Source organism: Anomalospiza imberbis, chromosome 5 (genome assembly GCF_031753505.1).
Source record: "Anomalospiza imberbis isolate Cuckoo-Finch-1a 21T00152 chromosome 5, ASM3175350v1, whole genome shotgun sequence".
NCBI classification, from domain to species: Eukaryota; Metazoa; Chordata; class Aves; order Passeriformes; family Viduidae; genus Anomalospiza; species Anomalospiza imberbis.
Window position 1 is genome coordinate 57571079 of NC_089685.1, and position 16446 is coordinate 57587524.

The following is a 16446-nucleotide window of genomic DNA, read 5'->3' on the forward strand; positions in this document are numbered from 1 at the left end:
GTACTGCTGATTGAAGAACCTTTAACCCCAAATATGAATTTCTTCATAGGGCCAGGACTTCTTGTGCTGCAAGGTCAGGTTGCACATGCAGACCATGAAATACTGCATGAGGTGTTGCTGTGACATCAGGATTATATATATATATTTGCTAGGATTTGAGGGGTTTTGTTTCAAATAGAGTGTTAAACATGATCCATGCCTTTTTTTTTATCTTTGTAGAAGAATCTGGTAAAGCAAGCAATGGAGATCTTTCCAACTCTACACCTGCAGAGCCTGTTGTGAAATGACATGGCTGGTATGGGTGATGATTACTTACTCAAATAACTCATGTCCTTGTCTTTATCAGTAACACTCTGTAGGGGTTAAAGCTCTAGATTTGATTTACTTGCTCTGTTAAATCCAAGAGAAAATGTACAGTAGTATATTAGCATCCACTGAGGCTAGGTCTGTGTTTGTCTATATTTCCTGTAGAAACTCCTATTTTTCAGGAGTTTGCATTATTTACAGCACTTTCTTTAGATTGAAAATAATTTAATAAAATGTTGACCTTGGAGGTAGTTATTTTAAAGTACAGATGTGCAGATAAAAAAATCCTTATTAATTTCTAGATGCATTCTCGCATCTGTCATAGCATTTAAAAAAACCCAAACTCATAGGCTGTTGGTCCAAGATTTGAACTGGCATCTCTTCAACCAGAAAAAAAACCTGAATCCAGATATTGGCTGTATCTGCTGTCCAGAAAATAATTGAGATATGTCATTGTGCAGTCCTGTTGCATTTAAGGCAGTCACAGATTACACTGTGGGTGTAACAGTGTATGTTGTGAATGTATGTTAAATGTATTACACAAAATGGAAGTGCTTATTACTGTTGTATTCCAAACCCCCTTGTTATTACTATAGACAGTATTTGTACTGTGGTAAACTTAAGATCCCATCAGACATTTATTTCCCCCTGTTTTTGTCCCCTTATCAAAGAATGGGAAAACAAGAAAAGCAGAACATAACAAATTACTTCTCATTTCATACTGAAGGTCTGATTTGCATCCACAGAAGTAAGGAAATCCAGAGCCAAGACAGAATCGCAATCAGCTCTTCCTTTTATGACCAGACACTGTGATGGGTGTCTGTAACTATTAAGTGATCTTACAGTTCATGAACATGTTGTGCCTAATTGCAAGTTTCAGCCTCAATTCTGTATTTCCTAGCCTTTGTAGGTCTGTTGTACCATGTGTTGTTCATACAGTCTTACATGCCTGATTATTAACAATAATTGCACTGCAGGCTCAGAAGCTGCTGAACACTGTGAGAACTCTATTTAACATCTGTCCATGCCTGCAAGTAGAGGTTCTAGATTGTGCAAGAATTACTCGGATTCCTAACTTAAGTAGCTAGACTTAACTTAAAAGAAAACACCACCTTTATTAAAATATACAGGTGTGTTTTAATCTCCCAGAACATTAGCACCCTTCTAGTTCTTACCAACCAGAATAAACTACTCCAGTCAGTCCAGCTGAGAGAACTACCCTTGGTGGGGGGGGGGGGTTTGCACTCTTAAACTGTATTTTTAGACCAAACTTTCTTTAATATTTGTTTTAATGGTTCAAATTGTTCCACCCACTCTTGGGTCATCGGTTCAAACGATTCCTGACATACTTCTGATTCACCCTTTCCTGCCAGTCACTTCAGCATTCAGACAGCAAGGATGAATGTTTTGTCGCAACTGGAAAGACCAGACTGATACAAACGTTCCATTTGTTGGTTCTGACAACACTTCATGGACTGTTAAAATCAGCTGGGCTCATTGAAGTTTTTATTTTTAGTTCATTATAAATGCCCTAAAGAATGCTGCATTACTTGATTTATATTTTTGCTTTTTTACTTTGACACAGTTTTTTTTTTTTTTTAATTTGTGTACACTTTTTTGACCAAACTGTGCCCGCACTGAATGCTCAGTAGCATTGCTGAGATCAGCATTCTTGCTGCTGCTTCCCATCCTGCTGCAGTTGCTGTGGACAGCCTTCCACATTCCCATCTCTGCTGAAGTCACCTAAGTTTGTGGAGTGGAATGGCCAAGTGCTGCATTTCCTTCTTCCACAGCAATGGCAGAATCACCCATAGATGGTGTTCCTTTCCCCAGGATGGCCTTGCTAGGGAGCTGTGTGCAGTCAAGACACAGCCCACACTCTAGTCTACTCTTGTATTTTCCCTTCTCCGTTTTTTTTTTCTTTTGGAAAGACATTATCTTGCTAAGGTAAGACTTTGCAGTTGAACATAATATGAACTGAGTGCTGCCTTCATGTATGGTGGTTAACAAATTCACGTGGTTCTGGTGATGGAAATTCTAGAGGAAAGACATAGTCTATTTTTATAGATTCCTGTTTAATCTGGGAGAACTGAATGTATACTCTATGTGGCAAAAATATATACATACACAAATATGTACAGTGATAATAGAGCTATTCTTGCTAATACAGGACTGTAGTTTGTATTTCCTTCTTTCTCTTTGTCATGTAGCAGCATAGACATGCAGAAAGATTTTTCTCATATGAAATCCAAGGTGGGTCCTGGGTTTGGATGTCATGACTGAGTCCCATTAAATCCTTTTTTCTCCCCACAAGGATATGGAAAGGGGGCAAAATTCATACTGTGGTGCTACTACTCTTTCTGTTGCTTTTGGCCTCCTGTTGCAATTACAAGAACTAAATGGACCCTAACTGGTTGTCTGGAGATGAGACAATGGAGCTAAAACAAAAAATCCCCTACACTAAACAAAATGTGCTCACTCAGAAATTCCCAGGGGTGATAGAAGTGAGGATGATGAGCTTTCTGCAGGGACATAAAACACATCTAGGGTTTTTTTTCCTTCAGGACAGGGTTGGAACAGGCTGAAGGCCAGGCTCTCACTCTCAGCAGGCAGCTGTCACCACTGCCCTCAGGTGTTCAGCCTTGTGCCAAGGCTGCTGGAAGTGCAGCAGCTGCTCTCTGAGGGGTTGTGGACACCCGGCTCCCTGTCAGCCCTGCCACCAAGGGTTTGCATGGCCCCAGCAGCACTCAGCTGCTGCAAACTCCTGGTGCTGAAGGGCACATTCTGCAGGTCCTAGTGCAGCCTGGAACCAGAAAAAAAATTGAGTCCCATCAGATGTCCATCAACAGCTGTTTTCAGCTTCTCAGGTACAAAGGACCAAATGTAATACTTAATGTTTCCTAACTCATTGTACAAAAGGGTATTTTGTTACTCCAGTCTCTTTGGTTTGTGAGTAGAGAACATTATGTACATAAAACTGTGTTAATAAATGCAATTTTGAGAACCTCATTCCCAGTGTTTTCAGTAACACCAGTTCAGTGGGTGTTAATTTTTTTAATAAGACAATTTCGGCTTTTATTTACGAAGAAGTTTTTGTGTCAGTTACTAACAGTTTTCTTCCACAGCACTTTTAAACACTCAATTACCAGTTAAGTTAGATTTATTCCACATCAAACACTTCCAATCTGGGATCTTTCAGATACTGTTGCACAGATTCTGCTTATGGAAAATCTAGTTTTTTGGTGACTGAGAAGAGTTAAATTAAGTTTGAGGAATTTCAGCCTTTTTTGCTAGGTACCTTATCTTGATAAATATAAACTGTACTACAGATTACATCCTCCCTCCCCCCACTAACAGCTCTTTATTTTGTCTATTTTGTTTGTTCTTGCAAAATAATGTTGCTGATGTTTTGAGGATAGAAAAATATGTAAACTTATTAGCCAAATCTCTCTAGAGTCTAATCTCAGGAATGTACTATGAGACTTGTCAATACATTGCAGACTTGTAAGTCTAACATTTTATTGCTCAGTTTCTTAAAACCATAGGTTGCTGATAGACTCAGCTGTTGCATGTCACCACAATGTTAAAAATACAAAGAATTCTTACTGTAAAAGTACTTATTTGTCCTACTATTACTATCTCTGGCAAGAAACCTAACCATAGAAAAACTGCACACGGCTAACATGTCACATTCATTGCCTACTTCTGAGGTTTGCATGTCAGTGGTATTTAGAATAATATATCAAGGAGGTACAATTTATCCATCATTTAATTACAGAATGTGAGAGTGTGGTCCCCTGGAAGGTAAGAGTAGGCACTTAGATTTGTTTTGTAAGCTTATCCTAGATGCAATATAAAAATAGATTATATTAATAGGAAAAATTTAGTGTTTAACAAATTGTTTTGTAAATAGGCTAACACAAAAGGTAAATCTTGTTACACATAAACTAGACTAAAAATAACTTCATCTGAAATAAAGTAGATAGTGCATTTTTAACCTTCATTCAGATGCACATAATCATGCAAACTATGAAAATTGACTATGGTAGGAAATTTGAGGCCTGATATTTGTCAGAGGAGCTGGCAGCTCACACGAATTTCAGTGGAATGAGAGGCTGCTGGCCCTGTAAATGTTAGAAATGCCATTAACCCTCGGTGGCTGACAGCTGTGCTCTCCTGCCCACCAGCAGCACTGGCCTCCAGCTCAGGATTGTCAGCTCCCCAGCCACAGCTCCACCCTACACACTGACAAGTGCTAAATGCCTCGAGTCCTGCTGTGCTTCCACTGTAAATCCAGAGGGGCTCTGCTGCAGAGACACCACTGCTCTCCAGCAGGAAAGGGCAGCTGGCCTCAGGTGTGTGCAGGTGACTGAAAATCGGATTCTTGCAAAAAGACTCCCTGCTTTTCTACTCCCACACAGGCTGCAGGGAGTGACAGGAGCTGCTTATGCTTCTGATTCCTCCCCTCCTTCATGCATGGTTCCATCCTCTTCTGACACATCATTCAGAAGCATGAACTTCCCATCATTTGTTAATGGCACAGACTTCATTAGCTGAGCTAAGACTTCTGGATCCTGAAGAAAAAGAAGAGAGGTCAGCAAGCTGCAGCAGCCTTTGAGGAACACACATTTCCCAGTACTTCTCGCTAAGCTTTTGCAACTTTGGTTTCTTTTAACAAGCTTTAGAATAAAGTTTGAAACACATATAATATCTTTTTGGGTAAGTAAAGACAACCCTTGAGTATTTAAGAAGGAAAAAAAGTAATTAATTTTGAGCCTTTATTTTGCTGTTCTTTAGTTACTGAAAAGCAAGGAGAAAAGTAACTGTCTCAAGAATTTATTATACACGTGCTTAGTGGTTGTGACTAAAAGCTCATTCCCCAACTGGTTCTGAAACCTTAACAGCAAAAATACACAGCAAATAATAATGTCACATCTATATAGATAAAATGTATCTACAAGGACAGGGTAACTCTGCCATTCATTTTAAGTGGAAAAACACTGATTTTCATCCCTAGGTGAGGAAAAAATGTAAATTTCTAGAAGTGGAACAGCAGTGTGTGTGATTTACACATCATCCAAAGAGTGGGTTTGGTTTTTCGAAACTTTGCTCACCACTTTCTCTCTGACATGAACATTTGGATTTATTTAATTTTGGATTGGGGTGGCACATTTTATCTCAAATCACATTACTGAGAAATCAAACAGTTTATTTTTGCTGTGTTAAGTAATGTCTGCAAAACTTTGTCCTTAGGAGGAACAGCAGTTCATTTTTCTTATGCACACCAGAGGTACCTGGACAGAGCAGCCAAAAAGCAGTCCATGATGTATCATACAGATGTGGGGAATGAAACAAACTTACCTTCTGTGCCTCAATAATTTCTTTTCCCAAGCTAATGGCATAGCAAATCTACAAAGAAGAAATACATGTAAAGTTCCATTTGGTTCTGGTTTGGCTTTTTGTTCCTTGCTTATGAGTAAACCATGCAACTGTCAGTGCAGACTTAGTCTTAAAACAAGGCAAAACAAGGCCTAAAAGCAGAGGGGGAATACCAATCTGCTATGTTAACTACTGATAAAGAACACTATCTCAGGTTCAGCTTCAAAGCTCACAGGGGCTGGTAAGTCTTTGTATTCAGCTTGGTCAGTTTTAGTCACCAGACTTTATTTCTGCACTTGGGGCAGTGTGTGTAAGCATTTGTAGGGACAAAAGTTCTCCATCCCACTCCTTATTTCTGTTACAGCAGGCAGCAAACAGCCAGCGGTGTTAGCACATATGGCTGCCTTGTCTGTGGAAGCTTCACAGCTGTACATGTCTCAACACAGCTGACATTCCTTTTGTTAGTGCTGCTGCTGGACAGCACTTTCCCATCTCTCTTAATGCAATCCCATCCTTTCCTCCTTATACATGCTGCTGCATTATCTGTTCATTTGGTCCCTTTTAGACATAAGCCAGTAAAGGCTTGCATGTTAACACAGGCTTTCTTGGCCAGAAATTGAGCTACTCTTGCTTCTATAGCATTGTTTCCCAGATGTGTAAGCCAAGAAGCCATAGACCTGTTTTCTAAATAAAGAATTTTATTAAATGTTACACAAACCTTTTCCCCTTCTGTGTTGCTCTCAAAAACATACACACTCATGGACTCTTCTCCCAGAGTCTCACTGAGGTGGATCACAAAACCAATCAGTCTCCTGTTCTCCTGATGAGCAGCAAACTGTGTCACAGTGGCGAGTTCAAACTGGAAAAGTAAAATAAATAATTTATTTGTTTTAACCAGCTCAAGTTAGCAGGTTAGCTCAGGTTCATGGGACTTGAGTAGTCACTGCTGTGATAGAAAAAGTTACTTACACTTGCTCGTGTAACTTGGGTTTGAGGATCTATTAACCTGCAATTACATGTAGGGGGAAAAAAAAGAAAATTATTTTAGAGTGATTCCTGGTAAATTCAAGGGCCTTTACAATAGAAAGGCAGTAACTCCAGCAGGTTTACAGATGATGAAACATATGCACAGAATCAGGTGCTTTAGCTGTGATTGGCAAGGTTCAAATCTAGGCCTTGACCTCAGCTGCCTGACAGGTACAGGTCAGAGCACCTTTCCGAGTCACTTGGAAAGGATCCTGAGTGCCTGGACTAACACAAAATGCAGAGGGACGTAAACACACCCCAGCTAAAGGGAATGTCTGACATCAGCATAGTCTATAGTGACACTACTGTCAAAGGACATTGTTAGGAAAGAGAATCTTCCAATCCATTGTTTTGCATCATTTTTTTGAATGGTCTTTGCATGGTCTTATAGCCCCACTACAGCCCTTAGGTTTTGATAGGGCATTCTTACTACTTGGTTTGGAGGATCATTTCTAGGTACCAGAGAATAAGAGACATTTCTTTCTAGGCAGCGTGACTCTTGGGATCTTGTTTCCTCAAAGGTTGTGTGCCTTAGGAAAACAAATCCAACAATACATAATAAATCACAAATTGTATGAAGAGAACAGAATATTGACAAGGCTTTTACAATACCTCAGGTTCTTGCTGGTGACCATGAGGTGGGATTCAGTCATGCGGAAGATGTTGTGAATGGCCCGAGCTGCCAGCACTTGTCTCATGGCTTCATAAATCACCTCGCACGTCTCATCGGACTGAACCGCCATGGACCCTAAAAACCGAACCACGAACATCTGCTGCAGCAGGGAGTCTGCAAGAGAAAAGCCATTACTTCCTTCACTGTGCTACTTCAACTTTCCAGTAGCTCAAAGTATCAGTGGAATTATTTTATTCACTTTGGAAATTCAGCAGTAAGCCTGTGGTTGGTGACCATCATGAGTGGTGGCTTTCTGCCATGAGTCACACAGTGCCCTGACCCAGTTTCAAACTGTGTGAACAGGCAGCAGTGTGGAGGTGGGGAAGGAAGTTACTGCAGTTGCCTGGAAGCTTTAAAAGTGTGACTGGTCCTTTATGCTTCATTTGATTAGCTAGTAAAATTCTCTGGCCTATTTTGCTATCGGGTGCACATAAACTGTGATGAATTTAGGACCGTGCACAAGCCTTGGCTTGCATTAAGCCTGTACATTCTTCCCTTTCTTCTATGTCCTTCTGACCTTCCATGCAGCTGGGCCCAATGAGGTTTTCACCAAATCCTTCCTTGCTCCTTGACTGTCACTAGAAGATTTAATGACAACTAAGCAGCCATTATGCAGCAAAGCCATTGATCAGGCTCCATTTATGGCCAGTGGTGAGCACGGGAAAGCAGGGTGAATATTCAGACCAGGAGGTACTGCTTTGGTTTGGAGAGCAGTTTTCTGACAGGGCTGTGGGTTCCACGCACAGGGAAAGAGAACAGCCAGGGCTAAGCCCTACATGTGCTAGTACAGGAAGGTCACTTTACTATGGAACTGTTACTTCTGCTCCATGGTGTTAGGTGCTTTTCTTAAGGGACACCGGGTAGCTAAAATGACTGATTTTATCTGGATGAAAGAAGCACTGACCTTCCTCCTCATCTTTGCTGCTGTCTTCAGATTCTCCAAATGGGTTTGCACGCCTGAGAAATAAGAATTAAAACTTGAATTACAGATTCTGGTCATCACCACTAACAGATGCTGCAATACTTCATCTTGCCTGAAATCACACTGTTACAGTGATGGATCACTGTCTCTGGCCATACCTGCCACCTCTGTTCTGGTCCAGAAATTCCATGGCAGGCAGTACGATATCAAATTGAATTGGTGTTCCAGGAGCAATGAGTTGTGTGGAGTCTTGAATGCCAGCTGATCCACTGGGAATTATTTTGTCATTTTCCATATTCTTTACAGTCTGGCTGAAGTGCAAATGTAAAAAAAATTACGTTTCTATCCATCAGTGACACCCTACCTTTGCTCTGGAAGGGACACACGATTATTCAAAAATCCAAAGCAGGATTGAACCACTATGCAGACACATAAGGTATTTTCCTATTTACTTGTTACTGAGAACTCAAATATTTTTTTTAAACTAGTATTATTTAGGACAAAAGTAAACATTGGTATATTAAACCTGAATACAGAGCAACTCTGAGCCTGGGCTGACTTTCAGCAATAGGTGGCCATTTGTCTCCCTACCTGTCCATATTCACAGCTGCATTACCAGCAGAGACCTGGACTTGTGTCTACACTTCTCAGTGACAACCCCAGCATCTTCTTAAGACCCCTCAGCCCCAGGCTCAATACAACTGCACACAGTCCCTGCTCCATGCAAGAAAGAACGTTACCTGGGATGCTGAACTTCGTGTTTTTTTCCCAAGCTGGTAATGGGAGTCACTGCTTGCAGGGCTGTCTGATTTAATTTGATCGCAGCTGCCTAAGAAAACAAGACAAAACAGCTCTTTTAGACATGTAGTTTACCTTACTATGTTGAAGAATAATGGGAGAGCAAGCTGAAAGAATGGTCTGAAAGATGGAAACAAGCTCCCACCTCTGGATTGTCAGTGAGATAGATCTGTCTGGAGATGTTGTTGATGGCACATATCCACTGGAAGGGAAAAATGAAATTGAGGTCTTCAAGCTCACTTGCATGCAAGAATAATAACTTAAAGAAAATATTTTTACCTCCTCGTATTCTTTCTTGCTTTCTGCTTGAAGGGTTATACCCCTAAAATATAAACACAGCGTATAAGTGCTAACAGTGGGCACCAGGACTGTTTGACTGTCATGCTTATAGCAATACTACCATGCTTTACATCTATTAACTACCACAGGAACAAGAATCATGAATAAGCTGCAGCTAAAAGACACCACATGTGCCATTCAGGCACTTGTGGGGGAGGATCGGAAGGAATATGCTTTTAATTTGGAAACACCCTTCTGGAAACCCAGAAAAGCTTACTACTACACCAAGCAAGTTTTACAGGAAAGCATCTGAAGGGGTAGGTGTGACTGGCTGTCCTCAAACAAAACCTGTCTCATACACTTTGCCTGTAGGAGTAGTGATCTGAAAGCAGTATCTTCTGTCTTCACAGTCCACAGCCATAACAGAGCAGTTATCCAGGTCCTGTATCAATCCTCCAGCTACTGCTCCCCTTGGCTGACACATCAAGTTGCCACCTTGAGTGAAGAAATAGAGTCTTTCCCAAGTTGTAGTCACCAGTCCTGTTTTACTGATGAGAAGATGCAGTGATAGAGACTCATTACTGTTTAGAAGTAACAGGTATGAAACTGCAAACATATCCTGATGCTAATTAGAACTTTATGTTCACCCTGGCATTTTTTTTAATGATGGGTCTCTGTTAAGAAGAAAAAGCAGCACTTGTTCCTAAGAGAAACCAATCCTTAATGAAAGCTGATAAATAAAATTAATTCCAAATATCCAAGTTAAAAAGTGTATCTTCTAGCTAAGGAATAAAAGAGTATTGAGTAACTGACATGAAATACTATGAGCTGTTTCATCACAAAGAATCATAATATAAGAATGTATCTACTGCAGCAGTATCTCAGAGTCCATCTCTTTCTTAGCTATAGAGTCCTATTATAGTGTAATCCAGTTTTTGGAATAGTAAGAGAAATTACTAGATGTACACTCACAAAGAAAAAATTTACTGGATAAACAAAATAATCAACTGATATTTAATCAATCACATAGATGGGGTTATTATATGCCACCAATATACCTAACTTCTGTGGAAGTTTATGGAAAATTTTATGTGTAAAATCTGCAGAGGTAATTCTACATATGATACACATTCAAAGTTACAAACTTGCATTGTCCATAAAGCCTTTATTTATGTAAAAGAGGTCATTTATGACAACATGTATTAACTACAAAATATAGCTGCTTTTGTAAACACCATGTCTCCTTTAAGATCTGGGAACAATCTGAACCCAGTCTCATCAGCTTCTAATTTTTAGGCATTTGAATGCAGGAAATTTTTCTCGTAGGTATGTTCAATCAGAAGCAAAATTCTGTTTTCAGAAAAATAGTCTCAAATGCCTTTAATTTGGTTAAAGCTTCAAAAACACATTTCCAAAGATGATAGAGGTACTCACAGGATGAAAAGTAGAGCTACCAAACTGATTTAGGGCTCTCAAACATCAATACCTGAGGAGTCCTGGTGACTCTCCCACAAAAGATGTAGCCACTAAACAAACCAGCAGATAACAACAAACTTCTTACTTTCTAAGATTAAGGTAGCCAGCCTTCTGGATGAGATTTCTGTTGATGGCAGGTGAAGTTACATCAGAATCTGGGGTGTAAACAGATTCATTAACTGCAATTAAGTCCTGCTGGGATATTCTCATTTTTTCAGCTTCGGCATCCAGCTCTCCCTGTATGCTGGAAAAAAAAAAAACAAAAAACAACAACACAAAATGAAACCCAAAGCCATCATTAGCCATTTATAGCAGGACACAGGTAACATCTGTAAGCCAACATGAACAAAAATACCGTCTGAGATTACCTTGGAGGGTAAAGATGAAATTTGTTTTTCAAATAGACTTTATAGGAAATACTGTTTTGTGATACCGAAATGAGCACATGAGAAATGTTGGGACGTGTTGAGAAAGAAGAGTTAAGTTTATTTTTTGAGAGACAGCTTTTAGAAGTAATGTTTCTATGAATTTACACTGCTGAACACATACAGACATTGCCCTAGTATAATGGCATAGTTCAAAGCAGGCTGTACTAGAGGATCTCTTGGCTTTCTCAGAACTTTGTCTAATGCCTCCAAGGCTGTAACACACAGGAATTCCTGCCTTGACACCAACTATTAACTGGTCATGGATTTTCATTAATTCAGAACAATACAGCAGCAAAACCTATAGCTCAAGTCTCACTTTAGTTTTAATTTTTTTGTTTATAATACTGTATTCTACTTTGGTGTGATGCAGAAAACATCAGATCTGAATTAAATTAGACCATATTTTGCAAGCTAATGCCTTTCCATTCCATCACAGAATGTCAAAATAAGAATTACTTAAATTCCATTTTTAAATGCAATGGAACTATGCTGTTAGTTTTCATCTCAGTGTTATTTCAATCAATCTTTTGATCTGTCATTTTTGTTGCACCACAAAATACTTCTGACAAAACCTCCCTGGCACCTTCATGGTTTCTGAGGCTGTATTCCTCTTCCTAAGACGTGCTTCTCCCATCTCCAAGGCAGGAAGAAAAGTGCTGACAATTCTGAAGTTATATGCATTTGTGGCAATTAGGCCAAGTAGTCACTGAGAATGTGTTAGTGTAGATATCTCCTGTGTTTTTACACCATTAGCAATATTCACTGTATAAATGCAAATGCTTTTAAATACCACTGAAATTATGTAGCTGCACAATAGGTCACATAAGCTTGGTGTTCCAAAAAAACAAATATGACAAGTGAAAAGCTTTTAGCTTGACTAGCAAGCAGATCTGACTCACTGAGGCCTTGTGATCCCCAGCACTAAGGAAGGAGAGGAGTGGGCAGCACAGTTTTCAGTGGCTGTGCAAACTGAAGTCACGAAAGCCTGTCCTGAGTCAGTAATTCTGTGCAGCACAGTGCCATTCAGAATTCTACAAGCTTCTCTTTTGGTTTTTCCACAGACATCACACTCTTTTACTAGTTACATTTGACTTGGACTTCCAAGCTTTACTGTGTGACAGACTTTAAACACAAAAACCAGACTCATCAGAATAACTGAGCAGCCTATTTTTGTTTCCATTTACTACTGTACACTGTCCAGAACTCAAATTCATCTGACTGTGGAAAACAAGGGCTTATTCTATGGTGAGGATCCAATGGCAGGATCCTCCCTGTGCCTGCAAGACACAAGTAAGATGCTCTAGACTTATTAAACAGAAGACACTATTTTAATGGCATTTAAAATCTGTACAGTCCTCCAGTCTGTACAAATGCTGTGTAGACTGTGTAGAGGGATTTATTTCCCAAGTGAGTGTGCAAAAATATGTAAGTATAAAAGTACAAAAAGTAAAGGATCATTTAGTGAAATAATCTACTGTACAGAGCACTTGTTTGTAGCACGGTTCTCAAATTAACAAGTATGCATTATTTAAAGTGCCACTAGAGTGAGAATAAGTAATGATTTGGCTTCAGCTTGATATGAAAGGAATGAAGGATTAAAGTCAAGGACTCAGCTGGGCCTATATTATCTTTATGGTCCATTCCAACCCCTTAACATTTTATCATCCTATGAATAATATTCTCTCTATTATTATTATATTTCAAGTGTAAAGTTTACATTTACAGGGACTTAATTATAAAGAAACTCTTCACTACAAGTAGAGGATGTGGAGGGGAGGTGTAAGACAAATGATCACAAAATTAGGAGTACAAAAGCAGTTTATTGAAATTTAAAACTTAGTCAAAGTAGGTTGAACTCAGTGGACTAATACAGCCTACACTGAATGCAATGTATATGTTCCCTAGGGTGAGGAGTTTTGTTTGCCTCGTGTAGCTACACCATCAAACACTTTAGGCCCTAAATCCTTATTTAAAAGGTTAATGGGTAATTGTTGCTGTATTATTACAGAAGACCTTGTAAATATAAATACCTGTAATTCAGAAAGAACTTTAAGTCTATTATATTAATAATGTTAACCAGTTTCTAGCCCAAATTCTATGCTTTTCTGTTCATGAAGAGACACAGGGGTGTAAGAAAGCATGGGAACACTTTACAGTATATGGTTTCTGACTATACTTTAAAAATACTCTCTTCAGTGTACAGACAGCATTTTCTTTCCCATGTACAAACACTTCCTTTCTATCTGTTGCTTCAACAAAATATGCCCAACAATGCAATGTAAGCATGGAAGGAATCTCATTAGAAAGGAAAGGAGGCACCCTCTGGTACGTGCTGAAGGTTAGAGCGCTACTGCTCGGACTGCAATGGAATGACAAAAGCAAACAAAAGCACTAGGTTACCTCTGAACCATGTCTGAAACAGATGACAAAAAGCTGTCCATCCTTTTGGAAAACATCTCTGCTCCTTTCTTAAAGAAGTTGATCTGAAAAATACCAAGAAAAAGGGCACTGAAGGTTCTACTGGCTTTGGCAGACAAGTAGCAGATTGTGGGAGTGTTAACAGCGCTCCCATTATGACTGCAACTTTTGGCGGGCGATCAAACACACGGGCAAAACAGCTGCGTTGCCCTTCTTGCTACTTCCCACTTTTGCAACTCTCCACACTTTCACACACAGATAAGTTGCTGGCTGCTGACAGGTATGTTTCCAAAGAACTTGTCAGATGACTCGAATAAGGGAACAGGTAGCTTCTCCCACACTAGCGCTGGGCAGGGCTGGGGCTCGTGGTGTTAAGAACTGCTGTGTGCAATGCCACCCTATCAAAGGGAATGGGACACAAATCATCCATCAGATTTAGCAGTCCAACCTGAGCTACCAACTCCAGCATGAAATTTTTCAAAGTGCTGTAGCAAAGTCAGTCAGGAAAGTGTAGCTGTGCTTGCAGAATCCTTCAGGACAATTGGTTGTATCAACTACAGTTTTACCATGGGTTTTGTTCTACTGAAGGAGCTAAAAAAAAAGCTACTAGGGCCAAAGTACACATTATGTGACAAAAGATTAATTCTCTTAGCTGGTATGGCTCAGCAGGCACACAATAAAGTAAAGCACTTGGTGTAGACTTGACCTTGTATTATCTGCTGCAGGGCACAGTTGTCATTAGAGCCTACTGGCAACTGCATGAAACATGGATACAGACAGGATATGTGTGCAATTAATTAGGGTAAACACATAAAAATCAGTGATCTACTCTGGGAAGAAATGTAAAATAAATTTTTGGATGTTAAGCAATTTATTAGCTATTTCATCCACTTTTACTTGTGATTTCACTCCCTTTCCCTAACCTTGGGACCTAGGATTCTCAAGATTCAGATTTCTGCAACCATGTCATAGACCACAGCCTCCCTTTACAAAGGAGAGAAAGAATGCCCTCCTAAAGAATGATTCACCTATTCTATTTCTGAAGCCTGCTTCAGGAAGAAAGAGCTGTAAATTCCACTGATGATAAATGTTGATGCCGTTTTCAGTCTAGTGAACCCTCTATTATCCACTGCTTCTTCCAAAATTTCCTTTTGACCTACTCATTTGTTGGAAATGTGAAACTGAAGACACATGTTTGAGTAATTAATTAAGAAAATACATATTTGTGCTGAAAGGCAGTTCACAGTATTTAAGCATCAACTGGATTCTGGTTATTCAGTCATTCCCATGACAACCTGCGACTTCCCTGTATAAAGCACTGAGATAAGGCAGTTTTGCCAGATGAAGTACAGGGAAACAAAGTTCTCTTTGGCTTCCAGTAAAGGAAACTAGTGCAGTTCTTTCACTTAGGATCATTACAGCAGAGAAGCAGTGTGAACTCCCTTGGTGGGTAAAGAGACTGAATCGTCATTTGCTACCTATTTTAAATGAGGCACATGGACTGCAAAAGAGAGGATGATGTAGATGATGAAGAGCCACACTACAATCTCAAACAGAGCACCACATCCACTTTTCCTCTTTTCATAGCCCAATTCTCATTTTCCAAACACTTTCTTTCATCAAAATCAAAGACCCTTAAAATGGGTGATAGTGCAAATCAAGTGCTGTGATAATACTGGTTTGTTGAGCCTCCTGATATCCTGGAGGGTCAGACTATCAGACTTGAGAAATGTTCTATCAAATTGCTGTTAGAAAAAAAATTAGAAAAAGGATTTTCCAGCCTTATGCTCTATCCTCTCTACTGTTCTGTCCTTCCAGCTCTCCAGAGCATGCTATGCTCCTCATCGTGCACAATCCTCATCAGTATGCTGAACATTATGTGCCAGGAAGGGAACTGCTACATAGGAGAGTTTGTGCAGGCTGAGTAAACAGTGGAAGTAAATGCTACTGCATTTAGCTCAGCTGTGAAAAAAACAACCCTAGGCTGATTTTGCATAGAAGTGCATTGGATTTTCTTTTCATTAGTGTCTTTCCTGAATATCTAAACATTCAACTATCTGCCACAAACAAAATCTGTTGTTAGAATCTAGGCAAGCTGAATGCAAATTGTTTCTCCCCCACCCTCATTGTAACTTGTCAGGTCTCAAAATAAATCCAGAACCACAATATTTTACCTTTCCCAAGTGATACAGACACTTTACTGTCAATACCTGTCCTCGTGTATATCCTAGCATAGGTTCCATCATAGCCACTCTCTTCCTGTACTGCAGAGCATTCAGGGCACAGTAATATTGCAAGGATGAAAGGTGCTGCTTTCTTCTTGCATTTGCCACTTCTTTTGCCACTTCTGCCTTAAGCTGAACAAAAAATGATAGAGAGGTTGACAGAGTGTTACTGTGTATATGGATATATTTACTGATCATCTTCAAGTTACTTTTAAATCACTCTCATTACAGAACTTCTCCAGGTTAAAATGAAGGATGAGAAACAAAGAAAGCAAATCGAAAACCCAAAGCAACTACTTCAAGCCCTTCTCTGTCATGATCCTTAAGCATTTGGGGAGCCCCTGTGACTACAAACTATGTAACTACCACCACTAAAAATCTGGATCAGATCTCTGTGCAAGAAATTTATTTGCAGCTGAGATCACAACACAGGTCTGCAAGTGCAGAACTCAGAGGTGAATAATTCACAGTATGCTATATCACATTGTGCTCTGTAAGGCATTTCCTTTCAAGAAC

General features: G+C 39.7%; 2 protein-coding genes across 5 annotated transcripts in view; one reads left to right on the top strand and one right to left on the bottom strand.

Annotated features, from left to right (window-relative positions):
- Positions 1–1400, top strand: part of WASHC4 (WASH complex subunit 4) — a 37377-nt gene extending 35977 nt beyond the window's left edge. For 3 of the 4 annotated variants that reach the window (XM_068191031.1, XM_068191033.1, XM_068191034.1), the window contains one exon: positions 220–1400. In XM_068191031.1, coding sequence (XP_068047132.1) covers positions 220–287 — 68 coding nt within the window. In that variant the 3' untranslated portion in view covers positions 288–1400. The remainder of the gene's footprint in view (positions 1–219) is intronic. The other variant, XM_068191032.1, reaches the window with a different exon arrangement.
- A 532-nt stretch (positions 1401–1932) lies between these two features.
- APPL2 (adaptor protein, phosphotyrosine interacting with PH domain and leucine zipper 2) overlaps positions 1933–16446 on the bottom strand; it is a 34811-nt gene continuing 20297 nt past the window's right edge. Inside the window, exons 8-21 of the mRNA XM_068191035.1 lie at positions 15916–16062; positions 13688–13770; positions 10945–11103; positions 9743–9931; positions 9384–9426; positions 9250–9306; positions 9047–9135; positions 8465–8617; positions 8289–8341; positions 7324–7498; positions 6655–6691; positions 6404–6544; positions 5668–5715; positions 1933–4880 (exon numbers count right to left, since the gene is read on the bottom strand). Of these exons, the coding sequence (XP_068047136.1) occupies positions 4752–4880; positions 5668–5715; positions 6404–6544; positions 6655–6691; positions 7324–7498; positions 8289–8341; positions 8465–8617; positions 9047–9135; positions 9250–9306; positions 9384–9426; positions 9743–9931; positions 10945–11103; positions 13688–13770; positions 15916–16062 (1503 nt within the window). The 3' untranslated portion in view covers positions 1933–4751. The remainder of the gene's footprint in view (positions 4881–5667; positions 5716–6403; positions 6545–6654; positions 6692–7323; positions 7499–8288; positions 8342–8464; positions 8618–9046; positions 9136–9249; positions 9307–9383; positions 9427–9742; positions 9932–10944; positions 11104–13687; positions 13771–15915; positions 16063–16446) is intronic.